Below are 22,206 nucleotides of genomic sequence, written 5' to 3'. Positions count from 1 at the left end.
ATGTTAGATTTATCGAACATATGTGTCAAACTGTACATGTAGACGGCTTGACAGAAATGGTAGCAGAAGGTGAATGTTGAACTTTTGTTGCAGACATATCCAGAAGATGCAATGACACTGTTGGTGTGATCGAGGCGTTATTGCTTAATAAGTATAAACCGGATGCAACCCGGATATAGTCGGTCCATGAATTGGCGTATGCGAACGTGAGTAGATTACCTTGAAAACAACGGGCGGACATCTTGGACGCAGTATCCAGTTCTTATTATACCGCAGTGCCTTTGTCCAAGAAGCCCATATACAACAGAGGAAACCCTGTGCGGTGCAAGCAGCCATCTTGGATAGACAGCCAAGGCAGATACTTCAGCCAGGATAACCTACAGATCCCTTCTGAAGAGCTCAAGACACACAACATTAAACCGACAATTCCCGGTGAGTACAAAAACATAATATAGACGTGCTCGTATCCACATATAACACATTTATAAAACTGTAAACATTTAGTCTTGCATAGTAAACTAACAACTAGCTAACATAATCTGCTAACATAGCAGCTAGCTGTCAGTTTCATAAATTGGCAACGTTTACCAGAGGGTGAGTACTAAGTTAGCTATCTAAGGAGATGTATTTTGCGTTGTATATATTTGTTTTTGCCATGCTTCAGTACCCGTGGTTTTGGCTAGCCATTGTGGTTTTCGGGGTATCTGTATTTTGGGAACTAGCTAGCTAGTATCAGTAGCTAGCTAGCTGACCGGAAGAGTACGTTGGCTAATGTTAAGTACCTATCAAATTTGTTGGCACAACATTTCACAAAAGGTAGCTAGCTAGTTTATGTTAGCAAGTTATCACGGCTCATCATGGTAACGCGTTACTCTGCCCTTTTGACCGATATAGCTACCTATTTGTAGAGACAATAAATGATGACACGCATTATGATTAGCTAGCTAGTGTATGGTGTAGTTAGCCAGATTAGCCTGTTTCTAGCTGGCTAGTTAGTTAGCTTGCTAGCTAGCAGGTCAGTGACGATATAGCTAACGTACGAGACTAGGCCCGATGTTATGGTCGTAGCTACTCCAGTTAGCTACCCACCCCTCTCCCAACTCAGTTGCCTGAATTAACTAGATATGTATTTCACAATGCAATTCTCGTAGCGTCCCATCATCTACAATAAACCAAGATGCTAGCTAGCGAACCTTAGCTAGCCAGCTATCTAAACAGACACCAACTGATGATGCCACGGTTTGTGTTGACAACATCATCAGTTAGCCAGACAGCTAGCTAGCCAACCATGGCCAGCTGATGGATGCTTTGTGGTGCTGGATCCTTAGCCAAATTAGTTTGTCAACCTTTTCATCTCATGTAGCTAGCTATAATCCGATGTGTAGCTACTTGAATTGTCAAAAATCAGTCACAAGCCAACTTTATTGTTCTGCAAAATTATGTGGCATTCATCATAGTACATCATATATTACTGAACAAAAATATGAAGGCAACAATTTCAAAGATTTTACTGAGTTACAGTTCATAGAAGGAAATAAATTCAATAGGCCTTAATCTATGGATTTCACATGACTGGGCAGGAAGGTCCACCCACTGGGGAGCAGGGCCAACCATTCAGAATAATATTTTTTCCCCCCAAAAAATGGCATTATTACAGTCAGAAATACTCCTCAGCACCCTGCTGGGCTGGCGTGGTTACATGTGGTCTGCGGTTGTGATGCCGGTTGGATGTACTGCCAAATTCTCTAAAAAGATGTTGGAGGCGGCTCATGGTAGAGAAATTAACATTAAATTATCTGACAAAAGCTATATTGGACATTCCTGAAGTCAGCATGCCAATTGCATGCTCCCTCAAAACTTGAAACATTTTTGGTATTGTGTTGTGACACAACTGCACATTTTAGAGTGGCCTTTTATTGTCCCCAGCACAATGTGCAATGATCATGCTGTTTAATCAGCTACTTGATATACCACACCAGTCAAATGGATGGATTATCTTGGCAAATGAGAAATGCTCACTAACAGGGATGTAAAGTAATTGGTGCACAATAATGTGTGTATGGAACATTCCTGGGATCTTTTATTTCAACTCATGAAAAATGGGACCAACACTTTACATGTTGCATTTATATTTTTGTTCAGTAGCTTAGCCAGCTATCCAGTAATCACAGATAACTAGAGCTGGGAATTGCCAGGGACCTCATGATACAATATTGTCATGATACTTAGGTGCCGATATTATATGTATTACTATTCTATATTGTGATTTTATTGCGAATTGATGTTCCAAATATATTGCTCACCATAAGTCTTCTGCAGAGGGACAAGGGAGAGCCATGAGAAAAACAAATTGGCTTCCTATTTAAAAAGATGGAGAAGAAGCTATGAAGGAAAAATACTGGAGTTTTGGTGCAGGTATAGCCAACTAACACAAACATGATATTGTCAAAACAATATGATATATCGTAAAAAATTATATTCCGACATATAATATCTCTGTGACAAGAGCAGAGGCATTTGGTGTTTTCTTGGCCTTGAATTTTACCATTCCATCTCTGCCTTTGGTAGTTGTGATCACAACCCAAAGGCACGTGCAATTTACCACAGGATTTGGATGTTGTATGACAGCATAACAATATTGCAATGAGTCAGAAAAGAGATCAAACAGCCCATATGTGTGTGACACTGATTATTTGTTCAACAACAGGAAATGGATGTGATAAAAAAGAGGTGACAGCTCTCTGTTATGAATCGGTGGTGCGAGCAGATGGATAAGTATTGAGGCTGCAGTTTGGTCACATGCTGCTCTCAATCGCCCTCTCCTTGGATGGATACTCCACCTGGGCCTCACTCAGGAAAAGGGGAGTTTTTCCCATAATTTACCCAAAGAAGGAGTAGGCCTAGCGTTAGTGCCCACAATATGCGTGCTAGCAACAAGGCAGTCAGGACCTCCCACACCATGGACACAGTGGTGGTGGTGGTTAACAGCAGGGGAATAGGGCTTTACCACCAGTTTAAATAGGTTCCTTAGAAAAGCAGTCTGGTGTGGTAGGCCACGTCACGGTCAGTTTATCAAATCCCTCACCGGAGCTTATCCCACACCCTAAGCACATGATTTCCCCTACCTCCTCAACTGCCTTTCTCCTTGTTTACCCCACAACTTCTCTTCTGAACTCTCTGCACTATTGTTTTTCAAGCAGATAGAGCTGCAATAGGGAGTAGTTTGCTGCAGGGTCTTAGCAGGGGTGTGTGCCACCCAAGGGTCTCTGACCAACCACGTACAGAGGGGAAAAGGCTTAGATGACTCCTTGACCTGGAATTACCCCCCTCAGCTGATTAGCACGCATCCACTCAGTTCTGTTCTGGACGATGCTGCTCTCTCTTCCCTGTCTGGTTTACATATCACAATGAGAGCATCCTGCTCCCCTGTCTCCTTTTCACTTTCTACTTCTGTCTTTCACCGTCTCCCATCTTCTCTCAACCCACCCTAGCTCTAAACGGAAGCATTTGTCATAGTGCTAAATTGTTTAGCAGGAAAACTTGGTAGTTGAACAGCAGGCCACAGCACAGGTCTATTTCTGGTTGGCACCAGGCTCTGTTGCATAGCGATTTGAATCTCCGAACCTGCTTTAACTGCAATGCTGTTAAAACTACTGTGTACTGAACCACAGACTAAAGAGAAACTTCCCGGATAGAGGGAAACAAAATCAGACACTGTGATTACCATGATAATAGATTACTTAGTCACTATTATTCACAGGTTGTACTTTATAGGCTATTATTCAGGGTGATTGAATTTTAATTGTACTTGCAATACAGATGTCAGCTCTCAAACCCCACAATGTTAGACTGCATTACTTACAAGTGAATTTTGCAATGGGATCGATCATCGTCAGAACGCAGCCCTCTCTCACTGAATAGTTAATGCTCTGATGTATTAGTCTGATCATGTATTCATAAATAATACTGACTTCAACTTGAACTTCGTTATTTAATATTCTCTAGCCTATCTATTTGATCCAATAACCCCTCTGAATATGTTCTTCAGATGTGCATGACTGTGTGTGTATGTACAGTACCAGTCAAAAGTTTGGACACACCTACTCATTCAAGGGTTTTTCTTTATTTTTTACTATTTTTTACATCGTAGAATAATAGTGACGACATCAAAACTATGAAATAACACACATGGAATCATGTGGTAACCAAAAAAGTGTTAAACAAATCAAAATATATTTGAGATTCTTCAAATAGCCACCCTTTTGCCTTGATGACAGCTTTGCACACTCTTGGCATTCTCTCAACCATCTTCAACTGGAATGCTTTTCCAACAGTCTTGAAGGGGTTCCCACATATGCTGAGCACTTGTTGGCTGCTTTTCCTTCACTCTGCGGTCCGACTCATCCCAAACCATCTCAATTGGTTTGAGGTCGGGGGATTGTAGAGGCCATCTGATGCAGCGCTCATCACTCTACTTCTTGGTAAAATAGCCCTTACCAGCCTGGAGGTGTTGGGTCATTGTCCTGTTGAAAAACAAATGATAGTCCCACTAAGCCCAAACCAGATGGGATGGCTTATCGCTGCAGAATACTGTGGTAGCCATGCTGGTTAAGTATGCCTTGAATTCTAAATAAATCACAGACAGTGTCACCAGCAAAGCACCCCCACACCATAACACCTCCTCCTCCATGCTTTACGGTGGGGAAATACACATGCGTTCACCCACACCGCGTCTCACAAAGACTCCAGACCAAAGGACAAATTTCCACCGGTCTAATGTCCATTGCTTGTGTTTCTTGGCCCAAGCAGGTATCTTCTTCTTATTGGTGTCCTTTAGTAGTGGTTTCTTTGCAGCAATTTGACCATGAAGGCCTAATTCACACAGTCTCCTCTGAACAGTTGATGTTGAGATGTGTTTGTGACTTGAACTCTGTGAAGCATTTATTTGGCCTGCAATTTCTGAGGCTGGTAACTCTAATGAACTTATCCTCTGTAGCAGAGGTAACTCTGGGTCTTCCATTCCTGTGCCAGTTTCATCATAGCACTTGATGGTTTTTGAGACTGCACTTGAAGAAACCTTCAAAGTTCTTGAAATGTTCCGTAATGACTGACCTTCATGTCTTAAAGTAATGATGGACTGTAGTTTCTCTTTGCTTATTTGAGCTGTTCTTACAAGTGTAGCCTAGGTTGTGCGCTCTGCAAACAACGGTTCCACTCCTACAATGACAACGGTAAGACTGTAATAATAATATATTGAATGCATTAACAGAAATTACCATAACCAAACACACATTGTAGATGACAAAGTATGGTAATTAACGGTACATGTACTACTGGGTGTGCCATCCCTGCGGTCTCTGCAATGGATTAGTCCATTCAGATGGGCGTGAATCAGACAGGTGTCTCCTGTGCCATAAATTGTTTGTATATATTTGCCACTGCTCAACAAAAAAAATCTTGGTCGACCAAAGAATCGACCAGTCTACTAAATGGGGTCAGTCATGTAAGTATAGGTTATTTCCTATTATCACAGACTCTATGGAATATATTCCCATTGAAGCATCAATGGATAATGATTCAGAAAGGTGTCTGTGCTAAAAATAGCAGGCAGCTTCTAACAGTGATGCTCTAGGTGTGTGGGTGTGTACCTGAATCTGTCTTTATGTAAGTGTAGTTAGTTATAATTCAATAAATAAAAGGGTTGTTTCGGCATAAAGCCAACAAATGGGTTGTGTGGGTAGCTGGCATCTAGGGATACCATGGTTATTACTTAGGGCCTAGACCTATATGTGTATATAGCCTCATTATTGTTATTTTATAGCTTTTTTAAATCTTATTTTTTTAAACTTTAGTTTATTTAGTAAATATTTTCTTAACTCTTTCTTGAACTGCATTGTTGGTTAAGGGCTCGTAAGTAAGCGTTTCACGATAAGGTCTACACCTGTTGTATTTGGCTTGATATGTTTCTGTGCAGTAGCTAACCAGACTGATAAGAGGCATTAAAAGGTTGGAGCTGTGCACGGATGACGTAATTTCCTGAATATGAAGTCTGTCTGTAATGAAATCTCTTGCCTCAAGTGGACACAACAGTGATGTTCCTGCAGGGGATGTAGGCTGTCAGTACTTGCAGTATCGATGACATAATTGTCTAGAAGCCTCATTTATCTAAGTGTATCTTAGAAAATGGCTACTTATTTGCCATGCAGGTCTGTATCGTTCTCTAATGATATTCATACACACACCTCAGTCTGCGCGGGGCCATGGACCTAAGCCTTTGTTACTGTGGTGAGACTAGCCTTGCTTTCCCATTTGGCTAACCACAGAACAAGGTTAATGTTTAGCATTACATTTAAACCTCTGGGTCATTCCGTATCGTTTCAGCAAGCCATGTCACCCACCATCTCAGATTGTTCCGAAATCGTTTCTGTAGATTAACATTCTTAAAACATTTTGTTGAAATATAATTTGATCTCAGAGAAATTAAGTTAATTGATTGCACCCAAATTGGCCATTTTAATTTATAGGATTCATATAATCTTCAATAAATATAATACCTAACATCTGATTTGGACCATAATTCTTGCTAACAATGAGGTAAGACATGAGGAATCCAATAAATGAACAATTGCCACCCACAGACCACGCCAATCCCACCCCAACAACCAGTATATAGTATCAGTTTTCTGTCTGACAAGTAGTATGGATCTGCTGCTTGGAGTATTGCTTCAACCTTTAATGTATTCCCTGTGAATCTGGTGATGTTTTTTCCCCCTTTTTCAGAGAAATTAGCAACTGAAGTCGCTTGCGTTCTTTACCATAAATTAGTGTTAAAGTACCAAGTTTTACCCACTAGATGCCACTGTTCCTGCTACTACCACCACACCCTTTTATCCATTTTGCTGGTCTCTTGTGTTTTATTAATTGCATCACAACATTTTCTTTGCAACTTTGGGTGGAAAACCAATTGCTTTTGCTAATGATGAAAATAAATTAAATCAAGCCAGTCCTCCCATGAAAGCAATTCTCCAGGAAACGGCCCCTCTGTGTGTGGTTTAGTTCTTTTAAAAAAAAGGTCTGGATTAGTTCCAGTGTTTCCCAACCCTGGTCCTCGAGTACCCCCAACAGTACACATTTTTATTGTAACCCTGGACAAGCACACCTGAGTTATACCATTCCTGGGGATTTGGCTAACATGCAAAACATTAGGCTAAAGCAGTTCTAATGGTTTCAATGTTATAGTCTTCAATGGTAAAAATCCCAAACACACATTGTATAGTGTTTTCCAATGGGGTTGGGTGTAAAGGTAAATGTCACTAATCACACTACATATATAATTGTATTTTATTAGGGTTGTCAAAACATTTTAGTCACTAGCCCATTTCTCCATCAAAGTTTGGGCTTGCAGGAAAAGGCTTCATATGAGAATTCCCCCATACAGATAGCCCTCTCAGAGTTGCAATCCATTTAACCCCCTAGAGTCGATGTCCGCACCCCGGCGAAAAATAAATTAGCATAAATAAATACATCCCCATCAAAATCCGTCAGTTTTAAGATAGAGATATAAAGAAATGTTGCATGGGCTGCGTCTCAATCTGCCGACGTCGCCCTTCCGCATCTGCGGTGAAAAGTGGCAGAGCTAGAGCGGTGTGTTTGTCAGACCATGAGACATCCCGAAAATTGGTCTTCTCACAAATGTCTGTAGCGCCCGACCGGTTTGGCTTTAGTAACTATTATGACCCCTCTATGGAAAGGTGAGTCTCTTTCTTGTGCTTTTTGAGGTGGACTGACTCCTCAGTAAACTACTGTCACACCCCTTTTACTCAGACTGTTCGTCTGTGAGAATCCTCAGAGCAGTTTGTTGCTTGAGGTTTATGAGGCAGAGAGGGAGCCCCCGTGGCTAGGAAACACTCCATTGAACATGGTGCATGATAATGATCATGAACCACCCTAACGTAAACACCCATTTGGTGCTATGCAGTTTTTGTTTGAGCTTTTCATTGTGTGAGATTAGGCTACATCTCCAAAGAAGTTCTCTATCTTTGTCATGATGAAAAACAAGTGTGTAAGCTATTTATTAAGTAATTAACCTCCCAAATGTGACATTCATTTTGTAATTAGTTATTAATCATGATTGACTGCTGACCTAGAGATTGTAATTAGGGGTGTGAATGTTTAAACTTTTAAATTAAATTGGGATCCTTAACGTTAAGAAAAACCCCTAATGGAAAAACTGTCCCCACCCACCACCACCACAAAATTAAAATCACAGTGCAGCTTGCTCGCCTGCACTCTCATTGCTAGCGTGTTTAGGCTTCGGTCTGTTGCGTGTAGAGTATATTAACCTATTCTTTGATGATAGGCCCTGCTTTACGAGACATTGCAAGCCAAGAAATTGCAAAATACATCATTCCATTGCGAGATACAGCTTTTGATTGCCGATAGATAGGCCTAGTGCATGGTTCTGACTCAGTTTGCCTGGTGGCCGACCTTCCTATACTGTGCCCCTCCCCGCTCTCTCGCCAGCTCACTATGAAAGTGTTTGTTCTCAGAAGTACAGCAACTAATCAGTCTCCTGTGTTCCAAAAATACTTAATCTTTAGGAGTCGATTCCTAGTGGAAGATTTTTTTTCTTTCTACTGAACGTCTTGGTAAGTCACGGTATTTAACAAACTTTAAAGTACTTTTTTAGCTCAGCGCTGTCTGCGTGCAGGCAGGAAGGCTGCGCACAGGTAGTTTGAGATTATTTGATTGACAATTCTGGTCGCCTAGTGATGGATGTTTGTCCAGTTTCAGAAGCGGCATTCCTTTAGACAATTCAAATGACCATTCACTAGCGCTTCGAAACTATCTCCAGAGAAGATTTCGTGTCGGCATTTAAAAAACGTAGTGTACCCTTACAGAAAAACATGCTGTAGCCGAGGTGCTTTCAAGGGTATATGACTGAGGTATAACTTCATTGCCCGGCCCTAGCGTCTTTTTAAAGTGATCATTATTCTGAATTGTTTTAACTGAAAAGCATGGGAACCGGTTAATAACGTTCTGGACCTTTTTTTCCAGGGCACAAAAAACGCGAACAAAGCGCCTATGCCAAGCCTTCACTCTGTCACTCAGACTTATTCCAGTGTCTGCCTGCAAGCTGAACATCTTTGCCAGTGTTTGTGCACGTGTAGGCTACCTCCCCCCTCCGAAGCATAGGCTACTGTTACAAGCGTGATTCGGAAATTAGGTCTTAGACTTTTTCAATGCTAATTAAGGATACTATAGTTTATCACGTTTCAAATTGGATTATTAACTACAAAAAGGTAAGACGTGTTTATTTTAATTCTGGTTCCGCTCTGCACACACAAGCTTGTTAGCTAGCTAGCTCTGGTCGGAAGTTCAAAGACATTCAAAGTTTCTTCATAGAAGCCGCTCCTCCGTAGGTATAAATATGTGGTCCTAATTCAGATAATGCATGTCCTAACAAGATTCCCAGCACTTCAAGCAAAGCCTCCTCCACCCTCTCTCGCGCTCTCCCCGCCCGCAAAATTTAACGGAACGAAAAAATATGTTTCTGTTAAGAATGAAACAAGTCTTAACCCCTGGTTTAAACGTTAAGCAAAATTGTCAATTTGTCACATCCCTAATTGTAATGGAAAATGACAGATTGTAGGTTCATCATGGGATGGTAATAACAAGGAGTCTGGCTCTGCTGTGTCTCCTCTTGTTACAGTCCATAGTACTGTTGTGAATAGGATTAAGGCTTCTTGGAATAACTCCCCAGACAGGCCCTCTCCGTGTGTGTGATCTATGTTGACCCTCCGTCTGATTTTGCAGCCTCCCTAAGGGTACTTGTTTGGCCTCCCTTCCTCATCTAGGCTAAGGGCATTGTCTACTCCTTTTACACAACCTGTCCACAGAATGCGTCCCAACTACAAATAATATTCCCTTTCTCCTGAAGTGTACACTTGTTCACTACTTCCATCAAATCTAAAAGCATTAGATTGGTGGAGGCATGGGCTAGAGGGGGTTTCCAACATATTTTTTATTCCAATCATTTCCTTTCAAATCAATGAAGGGCAGTGAACAAGTGCACACTTTGGGAGGAAGGAGAGAATGCCTAATTGGGACGTAGCCAGTGTCAGTTGTCTGAAGCTTGACGACTTCATGCTGATTTGATGGACAGACATCGGTTCGGTTAGGCCATGTAGATTCATTTCATATAGATATTGGAGTTAAATATACTGACTGATACATCGCTATCTGATGGTTTCAGCTCCAGCTGTGTTGATTCTAGTCTCGAAAACCAGAGCCTAGGCGCAACAGTGACTAGGGTCTGGTTTCAATGATGGACTCTTTTGTCATAGAGGAGCTACATTACTGCCGATGTCACTACCTTATCCGCTTCAATAAAATACAAAATAATCTAGCAAGATGGAGATCAGAGGTAATTTTTTATGAGTGCATTTCGCAAGTGGCTAGTTTGCGTCAACTACTACCTTCACAACTCTCTTATCGAAGTTGCAAATAGAGTCTGTCATTGAAACCAGACCCTAGTTACTGTTGCCTAGGGTCGGGTTTTCGAGACTAGGTTGAATCCTACCCATATGTTTGAGAGATCAGTGCTGCTGGGCCTGCTGTCTAACTGAGAAATCACATGACAGGAATCTTGAGTAATCAGGAACGTTTCATACTACCAAGACTTCTGTTTATTTCTCAGACAGCAAGCTGCTCTGTCTGTATAGTATGGTCTGAGACATGGTGACATAACAATTTACAGACCATATTGATCAATAAATAGGCCCAATGTTGCAGTTTAGTGTTATGGAGTGGTGAGCAGCTATACACAATGTTACAGCTGAAAAAGGTCCTTCAGAAAGTATTCACACACATTGACTTTTTCCACAGTTTGTTGTGTTACATCCTGAATCTAAAAAGTCTAAGTATTCAACCCCTTTCTTATGGCAAACCTAAATAAGTTCAGGAGTAAAAATTGGCTGAACAAGTCACAAGTTGCATGGAGTCAATCTGTGTGCAATAATAGTGTTTAACATGATTTTTGAAAGTCTGCCTCATCTCTGTACCCCACACATACAATTATCTGTAAGGTCCCTCAGTCGAGCAGTGAATTTCAAACACAGATTCAACCACAAGGACCAGGGAGGTTTGCCAATGCCTCGCAAAGAAGGGCACCTATTGGTAGATGGGTAAAAAAAATAAAACAGACATTTAATATCCATTTGAGCATGGTGAAGTTATTAATTACACTTTGGATGGTGTATCGATACACCCTGTCACTACAAAGATACAGGCATCCTTCCTAACTTAGTTGCTGGAGAGGAAGCAAACCGTTCAGGGATTTCACGATGAGGCCAATGGTGACTTTAAAACAGATTTTAATGGCTTTGATAGGAGAACTGAGGATGGATCAACAACATTGTAGTTGCTCTACAATACTAACCTAATTGACAAAGTGAAAAGAAGGAAGCCTGTACAGAAGAGATTTTTTTCTCTCCAAAACATGCATCCTGTTTGCATTAAAGTAATAGTTTTGAATTAAATGTACTTGAAAATGTTTGTCTAGCAATCATCAACAACCAATTTGACAGAGCTTGAAGTATTTTGAAAAGAATAATGGGCAAATGTTGCACAATCCAGGTGTGGAACGCTCTTAGACTTACCCAGGAAGCCTCACAGGTGTAATCACTGCTAAAGGTGCTTCTACAAAGTATTGACTCTGGGATGTGAATACTTATGTAAAATTAGATTTCTGTATTTCATTTTCAATACATGTGTAAACATTTCTAAACATGTTTTCACTGTCATTATGGGGTTTCTGTGTGTAGATGGGTGAGAAATCAATTGAATCCATTTTGAATTCAGGCTGTAACACCACAAAATGTGAACTAAGTCAAGGGGTATGAATACTTTCTGAAGGCACTGTAATTGTATGGTAAGCCCAAGCACTGTACAATTTAAATGGGATTGTGAGTGATCTCGACAAAATGTATTGATAATGTGTGGTTTCTACATGATACCCAAATATAATTGATTCATAGACCCACAAGCACCAAAGCAGGCCGGTAATGGCTACATTGTCTCTGACTCATCTCTAAGTGTTCTCTCTCTCTTTCAGAGCCACGATGGCCACCGCACCGTACAACTACTCTTACATTTTCAAATACATCATCATTGGTAAGTGAGCCGTGAGCGAGCGTGCTGAGGGAGTGGAGTGGAGGCCTGTGTTTGTATACTACTGTGCTGTATGTGGGTCACCCAGTGGCTGCAGTTAGTACACAACTCAGTGAGATGCTACTGCTGCTCTCCCAACACAAGCCCTGGAAGAGTTCCTATCAGTAGACTAGAGACTAAAACTCCAGGCCCTACCAATGACCCGATCACAGCAGATTTGATGCAGTATGAGGTTACCACCTAAGTGATTTAAAACACAATAAATGTTTCCCCAAGAAGCTAGCCTAAGCCAAGCTGAATGGTTTGTTATAATGAACCAACAGTGTACTAGTAGCAGGGTAATTAATTCACAAATACATTAATTATTGCTCTCCTTCTGTCTGGTCTAAATAACTAACAGAAAAAAAGAATGAGCAATGAGCATGAATAGCCTACATTTGTGGAGGTGGCTTTTTTAAATTTTTTTATTTTATTATTTGTTTTGTCATTTAGCAGACGCTCTTATCCAGAGCGACTTACAGTTAGTGAGTGTATACATTATTTTAAAAAAATTATACTGCCCCCCCGTGGGAATCGAACCCACAACCCAGGCGTTGCAAACGCCATGCTCTACAAACTGAGCTACATCCCTGCCGGCCATTCCCTCCCCTACCATGGACAACACTGGGTCAATTGTGCGCCGCCCCATGGGTCTCCCGGTCGCGGCCGGCTAAGACAGCCTGGATTTGAACCAGGATCTCTGGTGGCACAGCTAGCAGTTAGCCTTAGACCACTGCGCCACTCGGGAGGCAAGGTTTAACTTACAACTTACGTGGTCCAGTTTTCCAATTAGTATTTTCCCACCTGTTTGGTACCCTAAAACTGGGCAGTTAAATCACTATCTCAACATCTCTCCAGCTAGCTGTAGGTTGTTTACCGTGGTGCATCGAGGCCTTAAAAGCCCCACCTTAATGTCAACACATTTCCCTTCTTTGTCTGAGTGTGGACCTGTTTGACAACAGCCAAAAGCCCCCGTCATGTTCTCCTCTTGTTTGCTGTCTGTTACGCAGACGACAATGTGGTCATACAACACACACACACACACACACACACACACACACACACTTTACACACATCACTTTAGCTCCATAGCTAGAGCAGACATTAGTGTATAGGCCTAAACAAACAAAAGATGCTCTGCACTCCCCCACTCTAACTACCAGCCTTCCATTCAGTCAAAGCCCTGCAGGTCCATTCATGCTGCCTCTTCAAGTGGTCTCACATGTGTAAATAGCATTCTGTTAATAATGTCTGAGGAGGAGAGGGAAGATGCTCTAAATGAGAACTTGTTCTCAACTGGCTTACCTGGTTAAATAAAGGTGAACAAAAAAATGCTATTTCTCTGCTACAACTAGGACTCAGACCAAGTGGTCAGGGAAAACTCCTCCCTCCCTAGAAATTAGATATGACATCATAGGAAATAAGTTATGTCTGCAAAAAATATATATATCCATCTTGTATGTTATGTTGAGATTGAACATGGATCCTAACACCTCTCTCACCTTCTCTCTCTCTCCATAGGGGACATGGGGGTAGGGAAGTCGTGTTTGCTTCACCAGTTCACAGAGAAGAAATGTAAGTACATCCCCGGCTCCCCACTGACTCCAGACAGACACAACCCTCCCTCTCAATCTACTCTAAATCCCTTCTGATGCCTTCAGCCTCACATGCTGACTAGACCGGGCGCGACCGGGCGTCCACGTGCGCCATCGCGTGCATGTTGATTTTTTTTCCATCCACACCAGACGCGATCAGGACACGCAGGGTGAAATATCAAAGCGAACTTTGAAAGAACTATATTAATTTGGGGACAGGTCGAAACACATGAAACATTCATGGCCATTTAGCTAGCTAGCTTGCTGTTGCTAGCTAATTTGTCCTGCGATATAAACATTGGAATGCACAAGGTCTTTTTCTTCTGGATCTTTGTAGAATTTTGACCCATTTTGAGTCACACCAAATTGTGTGTTCTCTACCCCGATAATGAATCCACAGATAAAAGAGGAAAGTTAGTTTCTAGCTAGTTACTTTCTAGTATCTCTCCTTCATTCTTCTTCTTGTTCTGTGGACTTTATATGGTGGTTGGCAAACAACTTTAAAGTGCATTACCACCACCAACTGGACTGGAGTGTGGACCTCAGTTCATCTTTCAATCACCCACGTGGGTATATGCTCCTGAAACCAATGAGTAGATGGGAGAGGCAGGACTTGCAGCGCGTCAAGTGAAAAAAATAGAGCCAAGTTCTGTTTTAGCGCCTGGCTATGCAGACTCACGCGAGCAGTTTGGATGAAATTATTGAATAACATGCATGTGTACATTTATTTTGCAACGCCCGTGCACGTAACACGAGCATTGTGGTCAGCATGTCAGTCACGTCACTATAACACCCAGGAGTTTGTAATACGTTTTAATGGCAGTATTAGCAGCAGTAAGTGCAGACGCTCTCCTCCTCATTTGGTCTCTCTAGCATCACATCCTGCACGGCTCAGTCTCAGTCACACAAGTGGCCCATAGACGTGGCTCTGAACGAACAGGCTGCTACTTTGTGAGTGCTGAATGTCAGGTTTGAAGGCTTCCTCTCTGCCGCTGGTTAACATTGAAACGCAGGTGGTAAAAAACCAACTGGCAGGCTGCTCTGCCAGTCTGAAATTGATACTTGACCCACCTGCTCTCTCTGTTGCCTCACAATGGAGGGTAAGTGTCTGTATACGATTTAAGAGTGCACCTGATTTTTCTGTGTGGTTGGATGTGCCTGTGTAAGACTGTATGTGTAGAAAGATGTATATGGGTTCTGTTAATACTTTCAGTTAGTGCTAGCTGTGTCACTGGAAGGCTGTTCTGTATGGTAGTTCAGAGCGAGAGAAGGAGAGAGAGATTGAGCAGGGGTAGGAAGGGGTGTAGTTACAGTAAAGCTGGGTGTACACTACATGTTTTTTTCCCCGACTAAGCTGTCCCAGACACGTTTCTGAGATCGGAGACAAAATCCCCATGTCGTTGCCTACTCAGGGCACGCGGCCGTCACTGCCGCTCGTTCAATGTGAGTGGGTCAGAGACACAATCTGAGGCTACCGATCCCGTATTTGAGTAGTCCCAGATGTGCCAATATTTTCAAACGTTTGATTTTATCAGCACAATCGGCAATGCTCTTTAAAAAAATTTTTTATTGGCAAATACACCGGATAGGTGTAGTGAAATGTGTTGTTTTACAGGGTCAGCCATAGTAGTACGGCACCCCTGGAGCAAATTAGGGTTAAGTGCCTTGCTCAAGGCCACATCAACAGATTTTTCACCTTGTCGGCTCGGGTATTCGAACCAGCGACCTTTCAATTACCACTAGGCTACCTGCCACCCTACACCCTACCTTCTTGTAGTGCGAGATGTGCAATGAACATTTTTGAGAGTGGTGACCAGCAATAGCCAATGAGAGTTCGCCAGACATTGTATCACATCACCCAGAATGTACTACTAGTATGCATTTGTACTTGCCTTTAACCAAAGCCAGTGTCAAATCGTTACACCTCTGATGTTTACAAGCAATGTTATTTAATTCAAAATGTTGGCTAAATATTTCAACTCTCTATGGCAAGCGTGAATATCTGACTAAAAACGTTTGAGGCTGCTTTGAGCACAGCTCGTTCTAGCTACGTTAAGTCTAATCACATTGTTTTGGCGACAACGCATGGTATGGAGAATCCTCACGACCAAGAGAAGAATCTTGTAGTGTGTGACCCCCCCCCCCCGGTTTGCACATCGTTTAGTGTGCGCACCACATGTTTGGCAAGACAAAAAACTACAGGAAAGATGGTGGTTTAATGTGAGAGGCTCAACGATGTTAGGATTTTGGAAGTCGTGTAGTGTACACCCGGCATAAGTGGAGTAGAGAGCAGGGAGGGAGAGAAAGAAAGCGAGATGAGTCAGGCTGAGGAAGTGTGTTAGGTCTACTGAGTCAGTCTTGCATGATGGGAGATGTAGTTCAGTTCATTCCATTGAGTCTCCACATGACTCTTGATAAAGAAGTGAGATTGAATTAATTCCACTGCTGTGTTTGATTTCAATTGATTTCTGGATGTTTTAGGGAAACCTCATTGGATTCCTCTTTGCCTAGCCTAACGACCAGTGCCTTTTCCCAATCTCTCTCTCCTCCAGTCATGGCGGACTGCCCCCATACGATCGGCGTGGAGTTTGGCACGAGGATAATCGAGGTGAGCGGCCAGAAGATCAAGCTGCAGATCTGGGACACGGCGGGCCAGGAGCGCTTCAGGGCTGTCACACGTAGTTACTACAGGGGGGCCGCGGGCGCACTCATGGTCTACGACATCACCAGGTACACACACACACACACACAGATGTGCCCGAACATTAAAGCTCCATGTAGAAGCTGCCTGTAGGTCCAGATCTAGGGTCAGATGATCCTAACCTAAACCATTAGGTTGAGAAACACACAACTGACCTCGGATAAGCATCTAGGGGTCAACTTCATCCTACTCTTCCTGGCCCCCTCAGCCTGTTCAACAATACACAACCCACCCATTACCTGACTGGTCAGATTATCTGTCTTCAGTTGGTCTGTGTCTGCCTATGTGTGAGTAGGAGAGGAAAAGAGGCAGATACCATGAAGTGCGCCCCCCTCTCTTCCTGAGCAAACATGGTGTCTGCATCCTGTTGCCCTCCCTCTTTCCAAAACTAATTTTAGCTCTGCACGTTGACACCTGTGCCTCAGACTAAGAACTAATGTCAGAACTGAAGAAGAGTCAGTAAGCGATATCAGGACGTCTTTTCTATAAGTGAAAGGCTTTAGATACAGACCCACAGACATGTCGCCATGTGTCACCACCGCGCCTTTGATCCCACTTAGGATGTGGCACAATCTGTTTTGTCCCAGCATGTCGCCATGGTAAGTAATGTCCTCTTCTGTGTGTGTGCCACAGGAGAAGCACATACAACCACCTCAGCAGCTGGCTGACTGACGCCAGAAACCTCACCAACCCCAATACTGTAAGTATTGTTTCACGTTATGTTTCGCACTGTTCCTCTGGCTGCCTGTCTGACTCTCTAACACACTGTGTCTGGTTGGATGTCTAATTCTACTGCCAAGGTTCCTGTCTCTTTCTCTCTCCTCATTTGTCTTTTTCTCCCTGTCCCATTTCTCGCTCTCTCTCTCATCCTGTGTCTCTTTCACTCTGTGTCTCTCACTCTCTCACACACACTGTGCTTTATCCCACTGCAGCACACCCATTGTGTTTGATTGATGTCCTAGGCCCCCGTCCATCTCTAAATTGGATTTGGACAAAAATTATGGCGAAATCACACTGCTTTTATTTACGGATCAGAATATGCTTTTAACTTGTTTGTACAAAGGTAATATCCTAAACTCACTCAAACAGTCAGCTAGTTTGTACTCAAAGACAACTGAGTCTCACGTTGGAAAATGATACATGACTAGTGCTCAGATGCATTGGAAATGGAATATTCATATCTGTATCTTTCATGGTGTGTAGCCGATACAGTATGTATTGCTGAATCCATTTCTCACACCGATGCTAAGTTATAAGAGCTCTCTTTCTAAGACGCTGGGTAAAGTGAGCGAGCTGTCTCATATGTCGTTTTCTGCCTGTAAGTGAGTGAGTAATAGGTGTGAGTGAGGATGCTGCTGTTCATGTGTTTGGTATCTGGAAGACTGACTGACTCGGTCTGTCCTCCCCCAGGTGATCATTCTCATAGGTAACAAAGCAGACCTGGAAGCCCAGAGGGACGTCACGTATGAGGAGGCCAAGCAGTTCGCTGAGGAAAACGGTGAGACGGAATACCCTCACTCGATGAGAGCGAGAAGGATTGAGAGAGATGGAAGCGGAGTAAAACTCACATCAATCTCTCTCTATCCCTCCCAATGGAATTGACTGTGCGATAATGCCCCCACACTTTCACTTGGGCTGGGATTCAACCCGATTGTGATTGTAGACAACGCAGCTTTTAAAGGCAAAGTTACCGCGTTCGTTGAGATCGCGTTCAAGGTCAACGCTGCAGATGCCCGCTCAATTAGAAATGACCTTTAAATGTCAATTGCGCAGTAATGCGGCCCTACCGCAGATCAGAAAGAATCCTGGCCTTGGTGATTGGAAAGAGAGCAAGAGAGGGGTGTGAGGAAGAACAGATCAAAAGGAGCAACTCGTCTCTGATAGAGGGAGAAAGAGGGAGGCGAAAGAGGAGTAAATGGCACATGCATTCAAGCACAGAGTGCAAAAGACGTGAGGACACATTCATAGAGCGAGTGAGCGATAAGTATAGGTAGGAGGGTGGTTGGGGAACTGTATTTTTCTTCTGCAGTAGTCTGACTCCATTCCTTGTGTTACAGGTCTCTTATTCCTGGAAGCCAGCGCAAAAACGTAAGTTAACTGACCTCTGTACATTCCGCCTGCTTTCACCGCAGACATTTTCAATGGTCTGAAATGTGCTGAAATGCTCCGACGAGTTCCTAACCGTGTGACTGACTGACTGGCTGTCCTCTTCCCAGGGGTGAGAACGTGGAGGATGCCTTTCTGGAGGCGGCTAAGAAGATCTACCAGAACATTCAGGATGGCAGTCTGGACCTGAACGCTGCAGAGTCAGGTGTCCAACACAAGCCCTCCGCCCCCCAGGGAGGCCCGCTATCCAACGAACCACAGCCCCAGAGGGAAGGCTGCGGCTGCTAATGACCAACGCCTTTCTCTCTGTCCTTCTCCACCCACTCTCTCTCTCTTTCCTCATCCTCCCTCCATCACCCCCTGCCCCTCCATACTCCACCGGGACTGCATGAGTGTGGGTCACGGGTGGAGGGAGGGAACAAGGGATGTGTTGGCTGGCCTGGGTTGTGTAGTAGTGTACGTCCCACTGCCTCCCTCCTTCTTCCCTCTATTCATCTCTCTCTCCTCTTCCTTTCCGGTCTGTGCATCCTCCTCCTCCTCCTCCATCTTTTCACTTGGTCGTCGTCTTCACTTCTTTCTCTCGTTTCTTCTCTTCCTCTCCTCCTCTGCTCCATTCAGTCCAGCTCATCTGCCATGGGATTCCAAATCCACACACATTTACATATATATAAAGACATGGGTTACTGACACATAGATGGGTAAACCTGAAGAAAAGCTTTTTTTAACGTTTCCTTTTATAGCTTCTACTATATTATCAATCGAGTCTCATCTACCACATCCGAAACCAACCAAGCCTGTATAGTCTAACCTCCACTGACGTTGAATTATCCAGACAGTCTCCGCATCTCTCACCCCGCATCACTCCTGCATGGTTTAATGATCTAGGACTATTTTAATTGAACTGAAATTACATGTGTATGATTTAACATTTTCCCTCAATGGCTTGGGCTCTTCCGGTGGTGGAGATGGTTAGTGAAAGCAATGATGTAATGTATGACGCGATCCGCTACTGATCACTATTAGCGGTGCTATGCGAGGTGTGTGTGTGTGTGGGTGCGCGCGTGCGTGTGTGTATTTGGTCTAGTTGTTGAACCTGGCCTAGAACAGGTTTCTACTCTACCCAAAGCTTTCCCCTCTGGTCCTTATGGTAAAGCTCTAATACTAGGCAGAGATGGAATCCCTCTAATGGTGTCCTATAGTACACCTCAGAGTGGCAACACTAGTGTAGTAGAGAGACACTTTAAAGCCCAAGACAGCTGGAATTCCCCAGAAACGCCTCTACCTACTTGTCTTTCTCCCTAGATGATGTCACAGGAAAGGCTCTGGGTGATTTCCTGCCAGTACAGTGTGTGTGTGTGCAGGGATGGGGAAGGGATTTCTTTGACTAAGTTAATGACACTTAAGAAAACAAGACACGTTTTCCTTTATGGGAAGGATTCCTTCAGATCATCAATTTCATTGCACCAACTTCCTCCTCTCCCCCCCCCCCCAGCCCATATCAATAGAATCTGTCTGTCCTTACCAGCATTTCTTTTGTCGTCGTTTGTTGCCTTATTGTTATGGTTAATATTATTACTGTTTAATATTTTATTTGCTGCGCTTGCACTACATACTGCTTTTGGACTACATACTTCTGTCAAACAAACTGTTTTACAATATGGTGATATTTTTGTGGAGAACATGGTAACTGGGTGCTGATGAAAAGACTGAGGTAGAAGTTGCCCCCTAAGTCCAGAGCTAGGATATTTTTTTTAAAAGTCAAATTGGGGCTGTTTTATATTTGTCCTGTTTCTTCAAATCAAATTTTATTGGTCACATACGTGTTTAGCAGATGTTATTGCGGGTGTAGCGAAATGCTTGTTACATGTACAGGTGTGAAATGGAAATGTATTTTTTTTGCATATCCCACTACCCCAGAGACACCCTCGGAGAGTGGTGTCACGGCCAGGGATCAGCCATTGACAGTGACGCTGGAGCAATTAGGGTTAAGTGCCTTGCTCAAGGGCAGATCGACAGATATTTCACCTAGTCGGCTCAGGGATTTGAACTAGCAGCCTTTCGGTTACTGGCCCAAAGCTCTAACGACTAGACTATCTGCTTCGATCAGCTTACCCTACTCCAGTCCTTACCTTACCTATTATGAGGTGAGTAATTCAAACCGACCCCAGATCAACGCTAAGGGGCATCTTAACCCTACACCTGTGGTCCCTCGCCCCAGCCCACTCTCCCCATATGCTTGTATAGTAACGAAACCAAGCAACATGCCCCACCAAAACGGCCCCAAATGGGAAAAGTTTGAATTTCTTCAAGCTCAATTTCTGTACCATAAGAATAATTTCGCTGTATATATTGCTTGTATATCTGTTGGTGACCATGCTATTTGGAGGATAGGCAAGCCCAGAGATTGAAGATAAACATGCTGGCTTCGTAGAGATCTGTAGAGTTGTTTGTGGGGAGCTTGTATTTCATGCTTGGGAATTCTGTAACATAGGCCTAGATTTCATCAGACCAAGCGTTAACCGTTGATATGCATAGCTGATGTTTTGGAGCTGTCAAATCGGTGAGCAGCTGCTCTTGATCATTGTCACGAAGCCACACCCATCCCACTCGCATTAGAAGTTCCGAACAAGAAAGTGTTGGCTATAAAGAAATAATTACTCTCAAATTGAAATTCATTAAATGAAAGGATTTCCATCAGCCTAATCAAGGTATAGATTACATCTCACATTCCAGTGTATTAACTTGTAAACAAGCTGCATCGGCTTTATCTTAATGCAACTCAGTGCAGCCAATGGCAATGCCCGCTTTAGGTATAGTGCCAGGAGCAGCTTGTGGATTTGACAGCTCTAACGCAGTTAAACCTCCGATACCACCAAAACAACCGCTATGTGGATGAAGCGGATTTGATTGAATCGAGCCCATAGTTTCTATGAATAAATGTGTATGGGCAGACTCCCGCTCTACGCACTAGTGATACTTGGTGGTTCCATCGTTTTGTTTATCCTCAGTCTCTGGTAGAGGGGGAGGGGAAGTGTACAAACTAGTACTTTGTCTTGCAAGCTTTGTCGATTCCACTCTAAACTCTTGTTTGTAGGAGGTGGAGTGGAGAATGTCACTGTTTTTGAGTTGGGTTTTTATCTCTCCATGTTGTATTTCTTAGGCACCATGTAATGTTTTTAATGAAATTGGATAAAACTATGATGACCAAAGTATGAAAATAACTGTTGCTTCTACATTGATAAAGTTATTGGTCCCGTCCCCATGTCAAACGCTTGGATTCAGGAGGCGGGATTATTAAGGGGACAGGGTGGCATCACCCTAACTCAATTTAATACACCAATGGTAACGTGTTGCTGTCTTAATTTTGGGGTGTGGGAATTGGCTGGTTGGTGGGTGGGAGGGTCTAGAGATGGGTCCTCCTTGTTCACTTTTTCTGTCCACATGCGTTATAAAACGTACATATGTATACATTTTGAAGGCGCTGTTCTAACATTTAAATGCATTCTTGTGTGTATATGATTTTAATAATGACAATGCTCTAGCCAGAAAATACATCATACATAACCTGTTGTACTGCTGGTGTCATTATTGTCA

The 22,206-nt window shown here is 43.0% G+C and overlaps 1 protein-coding gene across 1 annotated transcript; it reads left to right on the top strand.

Moving 5' to 3' along the window:
* The first annotated feature begins 296 nt into the window (after nucleotides 1-296).
* LOC311128372 (ras-related protein Rab-14-like) lies at nucleotides 297-22,182 on the top strand. The gene is made up of 8 exons (XM_084160488.1): nucleotides 297-432; nucleotides 12,116-12,174; nucleotides 13,732-13,785; nucleotides 16,358-16,535; nucleotides 17,140-17,206; nucleotides 17,917-18,004; nucleotides 18,564-18,594; nucleotides 18,723-22,182. Exons 2-8 carry the CDS (start codon nucleotides 12,123-12,125, stop codon nucleotides 18,898-18,900), a joined length of 648 nt encoding a protein of 215 aa, XP_084016614.1. The 5' UTR covers nucleotides 297-432; nucleotides 12,116-12,122; the 3' UTR covers nucleotides 18,901-22,182.
* Nucleotides 22,183-22,206: the final 24 nt, after the last annotated feature.

Source organism: Coregonus lavaretus (assembly GCF_964263955.1).
Source record: "Coregonus lavaretus genome assembly, chromosome: 4".
Classification (NCBI taxonomy): Eukaryota; Metazoa; Chordata; class Actinopteri; order Salmoniformes; family Salmonidae; genus Coregonus; species Coregonus lavaretus.
The sequence above is the reverse complement of the archived record's forward strand: the minus strand, read 5'-3'. Positions and strand labels throughout refer to the sequence as shown.